The sequence below is a fragment of the Phocoena sinus genome, chromosome 17 (assembly GCF_008692025.1).
Source record: "Phocoena sinus isolate mPhoSin1 chromosome 17, mPhoSin1.pri, whole genome shotgun sequence".
NCBI classification, from domain to species: domain Eukaryota; kingdom Metazoa; phylum Chordata; class Mammalia; order Artiodactyla; family Phocoenidae; genus Phocoena; species Phocoena sinus.
The window spans coordinates 75,271,580-75,291,592 of NC_045779.1; the positions used below are offsets into that span (position 1 = coordinate 75,271,580).

The 20,013-nt window shown below is 49.9% G+C and overlaps 1 protein-coding gene across 1 annotated transcript in view; it reads right to left on the minus strand.

Moving 5' to 3' along the window:
* COL22A1 (collagen type XXII alpha 1 chain) overlaps positions 1-20,013 on the minus strand; it is a 242,480-nt gene that overhangs the window by 188,466 nt on the left and 34,001 nt on the right. The window contains exons 4-5 of the mRNA XM_032609582.1: positions 12,933-13,044; positions 8,693-8,816 (exon numbers count right to left, since the gene is read on the minus strand). Coding sequence (XP_032465473.1) covers positions 8,693-8,816; positions 12,933-13,044 — 236 coding nt within the window. The remainder of the gene's footprint in view (positions 1-8,692; positions 8,817-12,932; positions 13,045-20,013) is intronic.

Below are 20,013 nucleotides of genomic sequence, written 5' to 3' on the forward strand. Positions count from 1 at the left end.
ATGGCTTCAGCACAGCCAAGGGGAAACTAAAATTTATTTTTAACTGCATTGTCTGCTGGTATGTTACGGTTAGGGTGAAAAACGAAACTATGAACCCCTGACTAATAACCCGAAACTTCTCATAAGCATAATCTAATAATCATGATTAAACCTGGTCTCTTTCTTGAAGTCAGTTTCACCTGTTTGAGCCCTGTACCCCTGAGCCACCTGGGGAGCTTCATGAGGACATGGGTTTTTCTCCCATGTTTCTATTTCTCCCAGCACCACACAGAGCAGAGGAAGGCCCGGCAGGCCCGAGTCCAAGCTGGGGGGGCCTCAGGAGGGCACTCCATGCCTCAGATCCATGAGCAAACCCTGTTGGTTCTATTTTCAAACCTCATCTCCAGAAGCCCATCGCTTCTCCCCAGTTCCCTAGGACTCCTTGGTCTGAGTCAGTATCACCCTTTGCCAAGAGGACCACAGCGGTCTCCCAGGCTCCCTGTCCCAGGCCTGCCCACCTCGCAGAGCCTACCCTCCAGTCCCTGCACTGGCCTCCGGCCTGTTCCGAGTCTCACCTCTACCCCTCCACCCTGCTCCAGAACTAGCCTCCTCCTGGCCCTTTATCAGATCTGGAATGAGTGCCCCTCAGTTTCTCCAAAGGACAAACGGGGGACATGCCAACGGTCAAGGGTGGTTGTAAATTCTCTGTGGGGTCACGGGTGTAAAAATCTAGATCCTGTTATTACCGGGCTACGGGACAAAGAGCACGTGACAGGGTGGCTCACACCAGTCTGCTCACAGGTCATCTACGTGGCCTCTGCCCATTTGTCCTGTGTCCGGTCAGGACTTCCCCGAGGCGCGGGGCGGCCACCACGTCATTTTCAGTGAAGGGCACGCCCCAAAGCTTGTTCAGTGGAACGGAACAGCCAGGAGCCTCTCTGAAAAGGCAGGTTCTGTCTCTGCATGGCTCTGCAGGATTCCAGCCCAGGGCTCATTCTGGCAGGAGGAGGGGAGGAGGCTGACATGGCCCTGCAAACGCCATGGAGGAAGAGGGCCCAGACTGAGGGGTGGTGCGGGCTCGCCCCATAGGACTGCCATGGCAGGTGCCCAGGCCCACAGCACAGGACCCCGGCAGACTGGAGACGTGCACGTCTGCAATGGAGGTGGGTGAGGGTCACGACAAGCTGCCTGCTCTCTGGAGAAGAGTCTCACCTCCTGCAGTCGGCCTCCCACACTCAGGAAATCAGGCCACTGGGCGGTCAAGGCTGACCATGGTTCTGCATCTCAGTTTGACCAGGGACGCTGCAGGAGTGTCATTCGACAGGACTAATGGATGGGGACCAGAGCCAGCGGGGCACAGCGGTCAAAAGACAGACTTGGAGCTCGACTGTCTGGGTTCAAATCCCACCTCTCCCCCTCACGACCTATGAAGACACGGGCAGACGCCTAAAGCTTGCTGTGGATCAGGTTCCTCTCGGTAAGGCAGTAACAGTAGAACCTACCCACAGGGCTGTTAGGAGGACTGAGTTAAGATTTGTGAAGCACTCGGGACAGTCCTTGGCTCCTGCTGACCGCGTGTGAGTGTGGATAAGAGGTGCCCTCGGGGGCAGGGTCCAGCTTCAACCACGGGAAGTGAGCTCACTGCCACGGAGGAAGTCGCCTCTGGGGGAGGAGCCCGTGAGTGTGGCTACCGCAGTGCAATGGCTTGAGCACGCTTTTATTTTATTTCAACCCCAAGTGAAAATAAAGTCAGCGTCCCCCAGCTGAAGATGAGTAATGTCGCTACACAGTTCATTCTTCAAGAGAGGACCAGGGTAAACGACAGATACGGTTGGTCCATGAACTCTGAGGACAAGCGGATCGGGATCTGCATCTCAAATCAGTGTACGGTGTTGATGGCCTGGGCCTGAGACAGGTCCTCCCTCGCTCGGCTGCGTGCTGTTGACAGGTGGGCCTACCTTCACAGGGACTGAGAGCCAGCGTGCACCAGACATGGGCAAAGACGAGCTGCAGAGCTCCATTCAAGGTAAAACCAAAGACTACCATAAAAACCTGTATCACACATCAGGCAGCATTCTAGATGCTTCAGAGACATCATTCCACATGGTGCTTCCACTAACCATTCCTGGGAGGTTTTCTGTTTTCCATTTTCCAGCTAAGAACATCAAGACTCAGAAAGCAAACGTGGAGGTTGATTCAAGATGGCAGAGTAGAAGGACGTGCTCTCACTCCCTCTTGCGAAAGCACCGGAATCACAACTAACTGCTGAACAGTCATCGACAGGAGGACACTGGAACTCACCAAAAAAGACACCCCACATCCAAAGACAAAGGAGAAGCCACAATGAGATGGTAGGAGGGGCGCAATCACAATAAAATCAAATCCCATAACTGCTGGGTGGGTGGCTCACAGCCTGGAGAACACTTATACCACAGAAGTCCACCCACTGGAGTGAAGGTTCTGAGCCCCACGTCAGGCTTCCCGACCTGGGGGTCCAGCAAAGCAGGGAGGAGGAATTCCTAGAGAATCAGACTTTGAAGGCTAGTGGGATTTGACTGCAGGACTTCGACAGGACTGGGGGAAACAGAGACTCCACTCTTGGAGGGCACACACAAAGCAGTGTGAGCCAGGGGAAGGGAGCCAGGGGAAGGAGCAGTGACCCCATAGGAGACTGAACCAGACCTACCTGCTAGTGTTGGAGGGTCTCCTGCAGAGGCAGGGGGCGGCTGTGTCTCACCGTGAGGACAAGGACACTGGCAGCACAAGTTCTGGGAGGTACTCCTTGGCGTGAACCCTCCCAGAGTCCGCCATCAGCCCCACCAAAGAGCCTGTAGCCTCCAGTGTTGGGCCGCCTCAGGCCAAACAACCAACATGGAGGGAACCCAGCCCCACCCATCAGCAGACAAGCGGATTAAGGTTTTACTGAGCTCTGCCCACTAGAGAAACACCCAGCTCTACCCATGACCAGTCCCTTGCATCAGGAAACTTGCACAAGCATAGCCTCATCCACCAGAGGGCAGACAGCAGAGGCAAGAAGAACTACAGTCCTGCAGCCTGCGGCACAAAAACCACATTCACAGAAAGACAGACAAGACGAAAAGGCAGAGGGCTATGTACCAGATGAAGGAACAAGATAAAACCCCAGAAAAACAATTAAATGAAGTGGAGATAGGCAACCTTCCAGAAGAAGAATTCAGAATAATGATAGCGAAAATGATCCAGGACCTCGGAAAAAGAATGGAGGCAAAGATTGAGAAGATGCAAGAAATGTTTAACAAAGACCTAGAAGAATTAAAGAACAAACACCTAGAAGAATTAAAGAACAAACAAACAGAGATGTATAATACAGTAACTGAAATGAAAAATACACTAGAAGGAATCAACAGCAGAATACCTGAGGCAGAAGAACGGATCAGTGACCTGGAAGACAGAATGGTGGAATTCACTGCTGCGGAACAGAATAAAGAAAAAAGAATGAGAAGAAATGAAGACAACCTAAGAGACCTCGGGGACAACATTAAACACACCAACATTCACATTATAGGGGTCCCAGAAGGAGAAGAGAGAGAGAAAGGACCTGAGAAAATATAAGAAGAGATTATAGTCAAAAACTTCCGTAACATGGGAAAGGAAATAGCCCACCAAGTCCAGGAAGTGCAGAGAGTCCCAGGCAGGATAAAACCCAAGGAGAGGGGCTTCCCTGGTGGCGCAGTGGTTGAGAGTCCGCCTGCCGATGCAGGGGACACGGGTTCGTGCCCCGGTCTGGGAGGATCCCACGTGCCGCGGAGCGGCTGGGCCCGTGAGCCATGGCCGCTGAGCCTGCGCGTCCGGAGCCTGTCCTCCGCAACGGGAGAGGCCACAACAGTGAGAGGCCCGCGTAACGCATAAAAAAAAAAAAAAAAAAAAAAAAAACCCCAAGGAGAAACACGCCGAGACACATAGTAATCAAACTGGCAAAAATTAAAGACAAACAAAAATTAAAAGCAACAAGGGAATAACATACACAACGTTAACAGCTGATTTCTCAGCAGAAACTCTACAAGTCAGAAGGGAGGGGCATAATATATTTAAAGTGATGAAAGGCAAGAACCCACAACAAAGATTACTCTACCCAGCAAGGATCTCATTCAGATTCAACGTAGAAATCAAAAGCTTTACAGACAAGCAAAAGCAGAGAATTCAGCACCACCAAATCAGCTCTAAAACAAATGCTAAAGGAACTTCTCTAAGTGGGAAACACAAAAGAAGAAAAGGACCTACAAAAACAAACCCAAAACAATTAAGAAAATGGTCATAGGAACATACATATCGACAATCACCTTCAATGTGAATGGATTAAATGCTCCAACCAAAAGACACAGGCTTGCTGAATGGATACAAAAACAAGACCCATATATATGCTGTCTACAAGAGACCCACTTCAGACCTAGGGACACATACAAACTGAAAGTGAGGGGATGGAAAAAGGTATTCCATGCAAATGGAAATCAAAAGAAAGCTGGAGTAGTAATACTCATATCAGATAAAATAGACTTTAAAATAAAGAATGTTACAAGAGACAAGGAAGGACACTACACATAATGATCAAGGAATCAATCCAAGAAGAAGAGGTAACAATTATAAACATATATGAACCCAACACAGGAGCACCTCAAGACACAAGGCAAATGCTAACAGCTATAAAAGAGGAAGTCGACAGTAACACAATAATAGTGGGGGACTTTAACACCTCACTTACACCAATGGACAGATCATCCAGACAGAGAATTAATAAGGAAACACAAGCTTTAAACGACACAACAGACCAGATAGATTTAATTGATATTTATAGGACATGCCATCCGAAAACAGCAGATTACACTTTCTTCTCAAGTGCACACAGAACATTCTCCAGGATACTTCACATCTTGGGTCACAAAGCCTAGGTTAATTTAAGAAAACTGAAATCATATCAAGCATCTTTCCTGACCACAAGGCTATGAGATTAGAAATTAATTACAGGGAAAAAAACGTAAAATACACAAACACATGGAGGCTAAACAATACATTACTAAATAACCAGGAGATCACTGAAGAAATCAAAGAGGAAAAAAAAATACCTAGAGACAAATGACAATGAAAACATGACGATCCAAATGCAGCTATGGGATGCAGCAAAAGCAGTTCTAAGAGGGACGTTTATAGCAATAAAATCCTACCCCAAGAAACAAGAAAAATCTCAAATAAACAATCTAACCTTACACCTAAAGGAACCAGAGAAAGAAGAACAAACAAAACCCAAAGTTAGCAGAAGGAAAGAAATCATAAAGACAAGAGCAGAAATAAATGAAATAGAAACAAAGAAAACAATAGCAAAGATCAATAAAACTAAAAGCTGGTTCTTTGAGAAGATAAATAAAACTGATAAACCTTTAGCCAGACTCATCAAGAAAAAGAGGGAGAGGACTCAAATCAATAAAATTAGAAATGAAAAAGGAGAAGTTACAACGGACACTGCAGAAATACAAAGCATCATAACAGACTACTAAAAGAAACTCTATGCCAATAAAATGGACAACCTGGAAGAAATGGACAAATTCTTAGAAAGGTATAACCTTCCAAGACTGAATCCGGAAGAAATAGAAAATATGAACAGACCAATCACAAGTAATGAAATTGAAACTGTGATTAAAAATCTTCCAGCAAACAAAAGTCCAGGACCAGATGACTTCACAGGTGAATTCTATCAAACATTTAGAGAAGAGCTAACACCCATCCGTCTCGAACTCTTCCAAAAAACTGCAGAGGAAGGAATAGTCCCAAACTCATAAAAAAGAAAATTACAGACCAATATCACTGATGAATACAGATGCAAAAATCCTCAACAAAATATTAGCAAAGGATCCAACTACACATTAAATACTAGGATCCAACAACACATTAAAAGGATCATACACCATGATCAAGTGGGATTTATGCCAGGGATGCAAGGATTCTTCAATATACACAAATAAGTCAATGTGATACACCATATTAACAAACTGAAGAATAAAAACCATATGATCATCTCAATAGATGCAGAAAAAGCTTTTGACAAAATTCAACACCAATTTATGATAAAAACTCCCAGAAAGTGGGCATAGAGGGAACCTACCTCAACATAATAAAGGCCATATATGACAAACCCATAGCAAACATCCTTCTCAATGGTGAAAAACTGAAAGCATTTCCTCTAAGATCAGGAACAAGACAAAGATGTCCACTCTCACCACTATCATTCAACATAGTTTTGGAAGTCCTAGCCACGACAATCAGAGAAGAAAAAGAAATAAAAGGAATCCAAATCGGAAGAGAAGTAAAAGTGTCACTGTTTGCAGATGACATACTATACATAGATAATCCTAAAGATGTCACCAGAAAACTGCTAGAGCTAATCAATGAATTTGGTAAAGTTGCAGGATACAAAATTAATGCACAGCAATCTATGGCATTCCTATACACTAATAATGAAAGATCAGAAGGAGAAATTAAGGAAACAATCCCATTCACCATTGCAACAAGAAGAATAAAATACCTAGGAATAAACCTACCTAAGGAGGTCAGAGACCTGTACTCAGAAAACTATAAGACACTGATGAAAGAAATCAAAGATGACACAAAACAGATGGAGAGATATACCATGTTCTTGGATTGAAAGAATCAATATTGTGAAAATGACTGTAATACCCAAAGCAATCCACAGATTCAATGCAATCCCTATCAAATCACCAATGGCAGTTTTTACAGAACTAGAACAAAAAGTCTTAAAATTTGTACGGAGACACAAAAGACCCCAAATAGCCAAAGCAATCTTGAGGGAAAAAAACAGAGCTGGAGGAATCAGACTCCCTGACTTCGGACTATAGTACAAAGCTACAGTAATTATGACAATATGGTACTGGCACAAAAACAGAAATATAGATCAGTGGAACAGGATAGAAAGCACAGAGATAAACCCATGCACCTATGGTCAACAAATCTATGACAAAAGAGGCAAGGATATACAATGGAGAAAAGACAGTCTCTTCAATAAGTGGTGCTGGAAAACTGGACAGCTACATGTAAAAGAATGAAATTAGAACACTCCCTAACACCATACACAAAAATAAACTCAAAATGGATTAAAGACCTAAATGTAAGACTGGACACTATAAAACGCTTAGAGGAAAACATAGGCAGAACACTCTTTGACATAAATCACAGCAAGATCTTTTTTGACCCACCTCCTAGAGTAATGGAAATAAAAACAAAAATAAACAAATGGGACCTAATGAAACTTAAAAGCTTTTGCACAGCAAACTATAAACAAGACGAAAATACAACCCTCAGAATGGGAGAAAATATTTGCAAACCAATCAACCGACAAAGGATTAATCTCCAAAATATATAAACAGCTCATGCAGCTCAATATTAAAAAAACAAACAACCCAATTAAAAAATGGGCAGAAGACCTAATTAGACATTTCTCCAAAGAAGACATACAGATGGCCAAGAGGCACATGAAAAGCTGCTCAACATCATTAATTATTAGAGAAATGCAAATCAAAACTACAATGAGGTATCACCTCACACCACTCAGAATGGGCATCACCAGAAAACCTACAAACAACAAATGCTGGAGAGGGTGTGGAGAAAAGGGAACCCTCTTGCACTGTTGGTGGGAATGTAAACTGATATAGCCGCTATGGAGAACAGTATGGAGATTACTTAAAAAACTAAAAATAGAACTACCATATGACCCAGCAATCCCACTACTGGGCACATACCCAGAGAAAACCATAACTCAAAAAGACAGATGCACCCCAATGTTCACTGCAGCACTATTTACAATAGCCAGGTCATGGAAGCAACCTAAATGCCCATCGACAGACGAATGGATAAAGAAGATGTGGTACATACATACAATGGAATATTACTCAGCCATAAAAAAGAACGAAATTGGGTCATTTGTAGAGACGTGGATGGACCTAGAGACTGTCATACAGAGTGAAGTAAGTCAGAAAGAGAGAAACAAATATCGTATATTAACGCATATATGTGGAATCTAGAAAAAGGTACAGATGAACCGGTTTGCAGGGCAGAAATAGAGATGTAGATGTAGATGCAGGGCAGATGTAGAGAACAAATGTATGGACACCAAGGGGGGAAAGCAGGGGGGCGGGGGTGGTGGTGGGGTGAATTGGGTAACTGGGATTGACATGTATACACTAATATGTATAAGACAGATAACTAATAAGAACCTGCTGTATAAAAAGTAAATAAATAAAATTAAAAAAAAAAAAAAGAAAGTGAACGTGTCTCAGAGGCCACACCAAGAAAAGACTAGACACGAGGTCTGAACCCAGGTCGTGCTGACTCTAAGCCAGTTTCTTGCACTACATAATGAACATGCTGCTAAGAGAGCATGTGCTGTAGGACAGCAGCACGGGCTGCCACCTCCCTCGCTGGGCTGAGGGTCCCTGAGACAGGAACTGGGCGTTCTGCCCCACCAGGTGACGGGTACTTGACCGTCAAGGAAGAAGTGCAGCCCTCTGGCGGTCTGTCAGCCCCTGCAGCTGCCCTGCGCCTCTGTGGACACCAGACCCTCCATCTCCCAGGCCCAGGACAGAGACCCCAGGAGAAAACACGGTGGCTGATGCCAAGCCCACGAGAAGGAGAAAGAAATCTGCACCGAGACAAGGCATGCTGCTCACACCTGCGGGATGCCGTACTGGTCGATGACCTGCCAGATATACCAGTCTTCTTTCCGAGACATCTTCCGGAGCCGGAAGGTGGTGACAAAGGCGTACTCGTCAGGCAAGCCTTGCGGGAACACATCCCTGGAGGGAGACAGAGACAGATGGCGCCGGGCTGAGAGAAGAGGCTGCAGAGGAGGCCCACGCACCCCGGGGTCACGAAGTCCTGCCACTCGGACCTCCTAGGGTTCTAAAGTCCACCTGCTCGCCTGCCTTTACCGCCTTTCCCTTCAATCAGGGCCTCCATACAGCCCTCCGCGGACCCTCGCTGTGGCCCCTTCATTGTCCCGGTGCACCCACCCTCAGCCCCGTCAAATCCACCCCCGCAGTGCTCGTCTGCTTCCGTCTCTCCAAAATCAGTAATAAATGCTGAACTGCCGCCCCGCCGCGGGGCCAAATGCGGCTGAGTGCTGCAGCCCTCACCTCTCCCTGCCTGCTGCCCCTCGGCAAGGCCACACTGTCACATCTTAGCCCGCTTGGTCCCTGCCCCACGTGCCAGGACATCCTCCGTCTCCACAGAGCACTGGTTTCCTGAGCTCGGGGGACCAGGCCCTCAAATGGGGGGATCCCTCGGCCCCTGCAGCTCCAGCCCAGACAGCCCTGCACTGCCCTTTCCCCTACAAATTCCGCACGCACGTTGTTCCGTGACAGAAGCTACGGATGTACGGTGTTGTGATGCCCCGCCCTAGCTGAGGGCGGCCAGGCTCTCACGGGGTGACTCCTGCACCCCGCTGCTCAGTGGTCGAGCAGAGGCTCCCCTGCAGACAGCGGCGGGTCTCCAGAGCTCTCCTCTTAACCGTCAGCTGTTGCCCGGCACTCCCTCTCACGGGGGGCCAAACCCTGCTCTGGGAGCAAAGAATGCGAGGCGCTGCCTTCTGCACCGGAGGAGGTGGAAACTGTCTGGCCAGAGAGCCAGGAAGGGAAATGAGGAGGCGTCTGGGTTTCTGGTTCTCAGACTCGTGGACCCTCAGGGACCCTTCGTTTGGCTGTAGAACCTGTGAGTACAGACTGGTCCTCCCTCTGTGATCTCGGTTCACAGATCCGAGCCGGGAGTTGGCCCAGCCGTTCAGAGTCGCTCTCTGAGCTGGGATTTCACCCAGGATCACATCCAGGCACTGGGAGCAGTGCCCTTTACTCCCTCGGGCCTTCCCAGGATTCAGGGACGTCCTAGGTCACTGCCACACGGGAGGGATACGGGGCTTCCCCACTGCTCTGCAAGGACACAGGCTGTGGAGCCTCAGATGGACACTGCCCTTCAATTTTTTTTTCTTCTCATTGCATTAATGAGGCCAACCATGCTACTGTTCTTTTCTAAACACACTTACTTCTCAACGCACGTGTATGTGTAATATACAAATATGCTATGTATGCAAATCCATTATATCTATACATTGATAACTATATTTATATCTCTATCTACAGGCACACCTCGTTTTGTTCTGTTTTAGCCTTACTGTGCTTCACAGATACTGTGGTTTTTTTAAAAATTGAAGGTTTGTGGCAACCCTGCACCAAGCAAGTCCATCAGTGCCAATGATATGTACACTGTTTTTTAAGACGTAATGCTGTTGCAAACTTGAAAGACTACAGTATGGTGTAAACATAACTTTTATACACACTGGGAAACCAAAAAATGTGACTCTCTTCGTTTTGATATTCGCTTTATTGCAGTAGTCTGGAACCAAACCCACAATATCTCTGGGGTGTGCCTCTATCTCTCTCTCTCTATCAAGAGACTAATACTTTTTCTTAGGCTGTGTATATATACAGATATACAGGAGAGGGTAAAGGGATTAGAGTTGATGGACCGACCTGAGTTTGAGGCCAACCTCTGCTTCCTAGGAACTATGAGATTTTGAACAGGTTACTGTCCCATTTTGAGCCTCAAATGTCACACCACATAAATGCTGAGGATAATACAAGCCTTGCTCCCCCCATTTTACTGTGGTGAGAAATAAGTTAGATAAGGTGTGTAAAGTGCCCTTGAAACATTTAGCAAGTAAGAAAAATACAAATATTGACACCCTTTTTCATTATGAACAAAATTAACCCATACATTAAAAATTATACGTGTATGTATGTATCTGGGTAAATTGCATTAGAAATGAAAGGGATGCTATTCTCACTCAACACGTCAGAGCTCTGTCGGTTTGTTTCTGTTTTGCCATTAAAACAAACTCGAAACCATGTAGAAATTCCTTCTCAGGACGACTCAGCATAACATGAGCCCAAATCCATTTCCCAGAAACACTTCAGCCCCACGTCCAGAGAGCAGAGTCCAAAGCCATTGTGCTGTTTGCTCCCAATGTCCTGATAGAAAGACGGCACCCTCAGCAAGTGGGAGGCCTCTGCTGGGCTCCCCACCACATGTGTGTAACGTGTGCTTTCCTCCCTCTGTTTTGTTCTTTCTCTATTACACGTTTGCTTTATTATTATTATTATTATTATTATCATTTTTGGTGCAGCTTGCAGAATCTTAGTTCCCCCACCAGGAATCGAACCTGGGCCCCCTGTGGTGGGAGTGTGGAGTCCTAACTGCCAAGGAATCCCCTTGTACGTTTGCTTTAAAGTGAAGTTGGCTGTGATTTTTTTTTTTCTGTTTCTAAGTGGTATGGATGAATTGGACAAGTTAGGCCAAAGAAGTAAGGGGAGTTAAGTGGGAAATGGAACCTGGATTCTGTTCATCCCTGTGTGGCCCCCGAATGAGCATGGGACCAGGTGATTAAGATCACCCAGCATCTGTATCTCAGCCCCTGTGTGGACAGAACAACACCCACAGTCAGGAAGGCACGCCTCCCTTGAGGGTCTGCTGACTGTGATATGGTCTCCATCGCAGGGCGAGGAAACGGGACCCAGAGAGAGAAACTGACGTAGCGTTTCCTGTTCTGAACCAGCACTGTCCCGGGATGCTGGCGCTGTGAGCCGTGGAGGACGTTAGGGCCCGATACAGTCCTGGTGCAAGGCTGGCACTCAGAGAACGCCCACCGAGCTGGAGAAACGATTGCACGCCTGCAAAATGCAAGCTCTGAGGCCTGATGTGGCAAAGCCCGCCTTTGCCAGGCTAGTATCTAACGGAGGCTTCCCACTGATCGTGGACTGATTCATCCCCTCCTCCAGGCAGGGCTCAGCTCCACGCTGGGACTCAGCAGAGACCAGACTCAGGCCCTTCGAGGAGCTTCTCCCACAGCTGGGGAGACAGTCTGCAAATGACTCATTGCACAATCGAGTCGCTGGCTTCAATGTTGCTACATTTTATGCAGGAGGACAGGTTGTGAGGAGAGAAAATAAGGGGAGGCCTGGCTTAACCTCAGAGTTAGGGGGAGGCATCCTTGAAAGCAGGACAGATGAGCTCTACTTTGAAGGACAAGCAGGGGTAGAGAGAGGGCAGTGCAGACAATGACAGGCCAGGACGAACCTGATGCCGGAAAGGCAGCACGGGGCTAGATCACACACAGGGTCTTCCCAGGCCCTTAGCTTAAGAACACTCAGAAGTAATTAAAGAGTTTTAAGATGAAGGATAATGTCAAGATAAAATATCACTTTTCATCTTCAAAAGACCATTCTGCCTGAGAGGAGAAGAACGGAACATTAATTTTGGTGTCATCATTAGCCCTGGACTGGAGACCCCACAGGTGTCAGACCCTGGACACATCTTTGCACCATGACCCTCTCAAATGACGCTGCAAGGCGGACACATTCACCTCAGATGAAACAGGTACCATGACTGGGGCACAGGGACCTCCCATGACTTGTGTAAGGCCAGGCACCCAGCAAACACTGAACTGGGTCTCCACTGGCCAAAACGACTACATGACTCTGGGCGGTGCTCTGCCTGCGTGTCATGCAGTGGCTGGTCCACAGTAGGTACCATGGATCTAAGCCATAAATGATAAACGTTTGTAGTTTACTGAACTAACAGAAAAACGCAGGCATGAACGGATGGAGGATGAACACCACACCTGTACGGACAGGTGAGTGTAGAAGGACCAGGGGACCAATAACGTCAACGGTAATACATGGTTAAGAATGAGGCTGAATTCCCGGGTCAGTGATTCGGCTGCTTCATTTCAGGGTGACCTCACCAGGCACTCTGTAGGCGAAATCCCTGCCCAGTGCTCAGTGGGCAACCGTGCTGACCAGCGCCTTCCCACCCTTTCAGAGGCGTCCCGGGCAGGTCTAGAAGGAGAAGCAAGCACTCACTCAGTCCTTTGCACCACAGGGAAGGCTCCCATCCGGACGTAGGAACTCTGCGCCCCGTTCTCTCTCTCCCCCAAGATCGCCTTCACACTGAACAAATCCATCAGGTCAAAACCTGTCCAAAGAGAAGAGCCAGGAGTGAGTTTGGCCAGAGGAGCCCGGGAGACAGAGGAAAAGCACATCTGCTCTCTGGGAAGGTGGCCAGCCCGTCCTGCCCTGGGGGAGCGGGATTTAAGCGTAGGGAACTGTGCAAATCCATCTCCCAGGTGAAAACAGAAACAACAGAGGGAGAAGACGGACAGCTTCTGTTTCCACGGCCAATTGCAGGAAACAGGCAGAGACGCTGGGGTTTCCGATGAAACATGAGCCTTCGTGAAAGTCCTGGATCACAGGCAAGCATGGAGTAAGCAGTCGGCCACCATTCTGGCGTGTGGCTGGCGTTCAGGGAGCCCACGTGGGGACGCCCGGCTCACACAGCCTGGCTCTGCAGGCTAAGTGGCAACTTCGGCTTTCCTTCTTGCAGCCACATTTCCGCAATTCACTTGGACTCTGCTTGAATTATAATTTAGCAGCATTTAAACTGCATGATTTAAAAGAGCGAAACATCAGAGAGGAGAAAACTCTTCGTGACTCTGCATTAACGGAAAGGCGCGTTTCCTTTTGTCATGGCTCTGAGAGGGGACCCTGCTCACTGGCCACACGAAGTAATGGAAAAGACATGAACTTTGGGCTCAGGCGAGCTGGCGGGACGGGGGTCATCCAGCTCAGTCACATATTTGTGGGATGCTGAGTGGGTTACAGAACTCGCAAGAGCCTCAGTACTCGGTCGTGACAGAGGCTTGACACCCGCCACCTTGGCTGTCAAGAGAACCCCAGGCGGTCGCTCAGCCGTGGCAGGAAACCGACTCAGCAGGTCAGTTGTTCACTCAGGATTCTCCACCATCAGCAGCACAAACTTATCCACGACCCCCTACAAAACCACCTGGACCAGTCTGTGGGGGCTGACTTGAGTCCTGCAGCTGGGGTCCTCAGAGGAGCCCAACCACGATGCCCACACGGAGGCAACGGTGGGATGTACCGGCCTGACACTGCGTCCCTGGGGAAGGGGAACCTCGCGGCAGATGAGAGGAAGCCGCCTGTGGGTGGGCACCAGGCCTCACTTGTCTCCGCATCCCCAGGCTAACACACCACGCATCAGTGGCACCTGACCCACGAGACTTCAGGAAGGTTCTTGCTGTCTCCAACATTCTGAGACGCTGCCACGGAAAACAGGAAACGAGCTCGCAGGGCTCACATTAGGATGACTAAAACATCTTCTAACTGGATTCCGTCCTAAGAGATGATTTAGTCATTCAAGTTGTATTTTGAGAGCCTCTCTGTTCCAAGCCCTGTGTAAGATTCTCCAAGAACAGAAAGGAATTCGCATCAATTGAGAGTTTCAGCAGCAGAGTCAGACAGGCCTGGGCTGTGTTCCTGACCACCAGGTCCTAGCTGTGTGACCTTAGGCAGGTTGCCTGACGTCTCTGAGCACCAATTTCTTCATCTGTAAAAAGGGGATTGTCTTTGCACCTCATAGGATTGTGGTGAAGCTTGGATATGATACAAAGCTCTTCGTACGGAGCCTGACATAGGGCAGAAGACCCACAAAATAATTTTCATATTAATCATTTCCCTTTACAATGATTACAGCCTCTTCTCCCACTAGATTCTGTCCGTGGGATAGAATTTCTTTACGCATTCAATACATATTTTTTGAGATCCTGCTCTGTGCCAAGCATGTATGAGCACTGGAGACACAGCTGGGAGAACTGGTACCCTAGTGGGAGACCAATAATAAGCACATGTTCAGCACAAATGTAAAGGACAATTTCAGGCAGGAGGAATAATTAAACAGGATTTGATGGGAGGTGAGCAGGGGTGACCGGGCAGGCCTTGGGGCGGGCCACCTGAGCAGGGGCTGTTCCAGGCCTGGGGCAGGGCCTGTGATGGCCTGGGAAGGGATTCCACGCAGAGCAAGGCTGTGCTGAGATTGAGGCCCTGGGGGACTCTAGGCACCGGCCCCTCCCCAGCCCCTGCCACTCTGAGGTTGCCTAGTTCTCAGGAAATGACTAAGAGTTGCCATCATGTCATTTCTAAACAGCATCTCACAAACCAGCGAATTAACAGAATTCATGGCACAACGTTAAACGAGATTTGATCCTTAAGATAGAAAACACGTACCCAGAAGCTCCCTCAAGGATGAAGACAGCACACCTTGGAACAGTGTGCCCTTTAGTGCCCACTGAGGCAAACGACCTAGGCTCCCCAGAGATGCAGGGGCCCCCCAAGGGGCAGGCACCCCCCAATGTCATCACCCGCAGCTCTGGGTTTAAGGCCTCACAGAGCCCGGCGGGTCCAGCGGGATCAGCGGGTGGAACGCACTGGGCCACACAAGGAGGGATCTCGTGAAGATCCGAAGGGTCACCCGTGCACTGCGGCCCTGGACCTGGAAGTGACCCGCAGGGCTGGGAAGCAGAGGACAGTGGGAGGGGCTGGTGCCTGGGAATGGGGTGAGTGGCCCACAAGTGTTCCATGGAAGGGACACCGAGCGGTAAAGGGCCCGTTTAGGCTCAGGTTCTGTTCCCAGGAAAGGCAGAAGAGGCGGGCGCAGGTTTCGGAGCCACTCTGCCCGGGTGTGAAAGCAGGCCCAGCGCCGGCCGGGCCACAGCCCGCATCCTCGTGTCTCCTTCAGCAACGAGGCAAGGGTAAGGGCCCGACTTGCAGGCTCGCCGCCTCCGGGCCTCGGGGCCTCCGGGCGTCCCTGCCATCTCTCCCTGCGGGAGCAAGTGGGTCCCGGTGGGCTCTCCCGTTTGTCAGCACTCAGAGGCTCTCAGCGGCCGGGGAGCAAAACCCCTGGAGCGGTAACTGCCTGGACATGGGATGGGCTGTTGCTCCAGGGAAGCAGCCACTTTCATTTAAGGAGGGAAAGTGGGGACCGGAGAGCATCTCAGTGAGACACACCTGGGCCCTCCCTGCTCTTAGACACCGCAGCTCCACGGCTCTGGCGCAACTACTCAGCCCCTGCAAACTCCCACTTCACGGGGCTGCCCAAGGCCCACAGGGATGCGCGGGCCCCGGGGGCTCCCACTGAGTGCCGGCTCTGACTCAGAGAGCGGGCTCAGAACCCGGCGGGCACGGGCCCAATGCCGCCCACTACGGTGCCAGGCAGAAGGGCAGAGAGGCCCGCTCCTCCACTTCACAGCTCTGTCCCTGTCACTGGAAACCGCCCCCTGAAGCTGGGCTTCCTGGTAGCAGTCATGTGTGGGAGAATAAAAAATAGCTTTAGAAAAGCAAACATATGCTCTACTTTCTAGTTCCACTTTCGTTGGCTTCCATGGATAAAAACAAAGACTTAAACACCACAAAACTCTGAACAACAAGCAGTTAACCAGGAGGCAGCGAAGGGCGCTGAGAGAAAGATGAATTGCCTGCAATAAATACAGGCCGGGTAGGAAAATGAAAAACGTGCCCGAGGTCAAGGGACCCCGATGCGAGGCACCGCGAGATAAAGCGGCGATTGTTTAATGTAGAAACCGCAAGGATGCACCTTCCCGAAGTCACGGACTCAGCTGAACCAGGTGGTATCAGGGACACCGTGACGATCGCCCAGAGTCCTTCAAAGGTCCGTGCTGGACGAAGCTTTGCCGGACCCCCAGGCACGGAAGTTACTCCCGGGTCTTTCGTGGGTCTGGCCGAGGTGCACACGGTTAATCTGTCCCCAGGAGAAGGTGAGCAATTTGAAGGATGGGACCTGATCTGATTCATGTTTCCATCCCTAAAAAAGTAAGAGCTCTGGTTGTCGTTCTTAATTGAGGCACCGTCAGTGGAAAGAGGGAAGGAGAGAAGAAAGGAATTCACCAAACCATTAAGGGCCTCCTCCATTTAGATGCCCTGTTGGCTGCTCCAATGTTCAACAGGACAAAATCCCAGCCCCAACCCCCAAAAGTTTAGTGTCTACAGAGAAACAGGCACAGAGAGAAGCTGTGTTGGTATCATGGATGGGTAAATGAGAAGGAGGGGGAATGGCTGGGCTTGTATAACAGCACATGGAATATTTTCCCTGCCCAGCTGAGGAGCAATCAGGGAAGGCTTCCCAGAGGAGGCAAGGCCTGGCCTGAATTTAAAGAATAAAATCTGGGCAGACAGAGATGGAGGGAAGGGCATCCAAAGTAACTGGATGTGCAAAGGTCACCGGACCTGAGTCACCGAGGTTCTTTCTGAGAATCCCACTATTTCGGGATGTCAGGAGCCATGGTTAGGGGAGTGAGCTAGGCAGGGGCAGACCAGGCTGGGCTCTGTCGGCCACACGAGGCGGTTTGAGTTTCTTTCTACAGGCAGTGGGGAGCCGCGGAAGGGCTTTAAAGCAAGGGAGAAACACAATCTTGTTTCTGTGCTCGAAGACCATTCTGGCAGTGGGGATGGAGGAGGCAACGGTGGGATGTACCGGTCTGGGGGAGACTGGGGAGAACTAGACTTGGAAACACAGGCCTGGGAGGAGGGAGGGAAGGGGCACTGAGCTGAGACTATCTGAGATGCTCGTGACATGGCGACTGTTATCTGGAGGTCGGAACTCAGGTAGGAACAGAGAGACATTAGGATGTCTGTGGCCCAATCTCAGAGCTGGACCGTGCCCAGCGCTTTCTTTCAGCTTTAAATAGCTGACCCCCCAGGAATGTTGTATAACACCTTCAGTCACTAGAATTGGCAGAACATTCCGTTTTTAGAGCCGGGAGGGGTCCTCAGAGATATCATGTCGGATGTATTGTTGCGTAAGTGGGGAAACTGAATCTCAGAGAGTCGGGTGATGGACCCAGGCCTCCAACCTGCTTTGTCTGTTCTGTTCCCCGTGCTCACTGTTCCAGCCCAGATAAGCCCTAAAAATAGCTGGAGTCATTTAAGGAACCGCCTGGAGGTGAGGCTTTGGGGAACTGCATTTTTTACAAAAGCTGCTCCGGTTACCCAACTGCGGCTAAGTTGGCAGTATGCGGCGCCATCCCTCCCTAGCTCCGGTCTCAGCTCCAGCTGGCAGGAGCCTTTTTTCTGGTCTGGTTATAATTAGAGGAGACGATAGATCCCGCAGGCTCTCTGCTCTCAGAGCTGCACAAGCAGGGCATCTGCACCGCCTGCTGATGGATGCCCACCCAGCGCTGTGATTTACTTCCTGGGGGCCTCGGAGCCCACCAAGGGGGGGCGAGGTTCCAGGCTTCACTGGCGGCAGATCCACACAGCGGATTCCGCACAGAGGGTCCCGTTTCTATCCAATCACGACAAGACTCCTCAGCGGGATCCTCACACGCCAGAGCCGAAAGGATTTGTTCCCAGCTTGCGTAAGCACACGTGTGCACACACAGACGTGCACACACGCACATGCGTGCACACACACGTACACACACACACTTTCTGAATCTTCCCGGCCAGAATCCGTTATTCTTCAGTGGAAAAAAATACTAGGGGCTCTTCAGTCCGTAGAACGAGAGGAAAGCTCCTTCTGAGTTACAGACGATAAGGCAGATGAAATGGTGCTCATTTGCGTCTCCTCCCTCCCTCCCCCTCTTCCTTCCGACGGGCTGGATGTGAGCCCTGACTCCGCCACAAACTCAGGCAAATTACTTACTGTGTCTGTACCTGTTTCCCCAGCTACAAAAGACACAATAGTGCTGGTCTCCTACACTGTAAGGGTTAAATGAGAAAATAAGTGCAAATCCCTTGGCAGGCAAGGACGTGGTAAGCATGTAAGTGCTGGTAAGCATCAATTATTACCATTTCTGTTATTAATGGTATGACTGTCGTAACTTCGCTTCTGTGAACAGACACACTGGATAATGAATTATTTAGGGGAGATACCATTATGAAGGATTCGTCGCTCAGGAAGCCCGACATGGATGGAGAACAGATTACCCAGAGCCAGAGCTCCGCTGGGTAGTACCGAGGCAATCAGTGGGGACATCCGTGCTCCCAGCAGTTTTGCCCTTTGGACGGTGACTCGGCTATAAATATTTTCACTTCAAGGTAGCTGCATTAACACAGTGACTAGGATGGAAGTCATCTTGCTCTCAGGAGTTAGACAAAGACATCCTGATAGGGAGAGTAAGCACCTCATTGAGCACTGACTACAGCCCAGGCGCTCCCCCCAAGAAGTGCTGGTTTATCCGGGAGACGCTCGATGGAGGAGAAGGGTCAGCAGGGAGGGAGGCACGGCGGCTGACGAGGAAAGCAGCACCAAGCCGGCTGCCCGCTGTGGGGACGTGCTGGCAAGTGGGTCGAGGGGCCGGGTGTTTCTTTACCGACGCTCACTGCTTGAGGGCTGGGTTACTCCCGAGGAGTGTTAATCCCCTGGCACGTTTCACCTGCCGTGCACACAGGGAGCACAGCCTTCTGCGGTTCTAGAAACAACCCTCAGGCGCCAAGGTGCAGATGCTGGCGTGTTCGCGTGGGCAGGCGAACCCGGGCAGGGTCCCTGGGGAAGGGGCAGGGCACTGCAGCACCTATAAGACACCGGGTTCTGATGGCCCGGGGCTCACTGCCTTGGACGGGAGACTGACCGCACTGGTTAGAAATGGACCCAAGATCCTTTGGGGTGGAGAGGCGGGGCTCCTGACGGGGCTGGCGTTGGCGAGGGGAGCGGGGCTGGTGTCCTGCAGGGAGGAAAACTCCCCTGAGATCATGAACTTGAAGTGTTCAGCTGGACGCCTGGGAGCAGCTAATGGATGCTCATCACCATCGGGACGAGGGGGCCGGCTCGGCGTCCCCCGCGCACCCAGTTACCCAGTCGTGGTCGCGTTCAGAGTCAGCCTCCGCGGAGTTTATTTCTGCCGCTGGCTCCGCAGTCGTGTGTCTCTGTGTTCCCTCATCTGTTGATTCACTCATGTATTTATGACTCTGATTCACTCCCAAATGCATTTATTTATTCACCCTTTGCCCGGCTGCCAATCACTCACTCACCATGTCACTCACTCCACTGCATTCTCTACCGAGCCTACAGCATCACCACCTGCTCCCAGAGGGAACACGTGAACGGTCTTCCCTGTTGACGGTTCGTTGACGG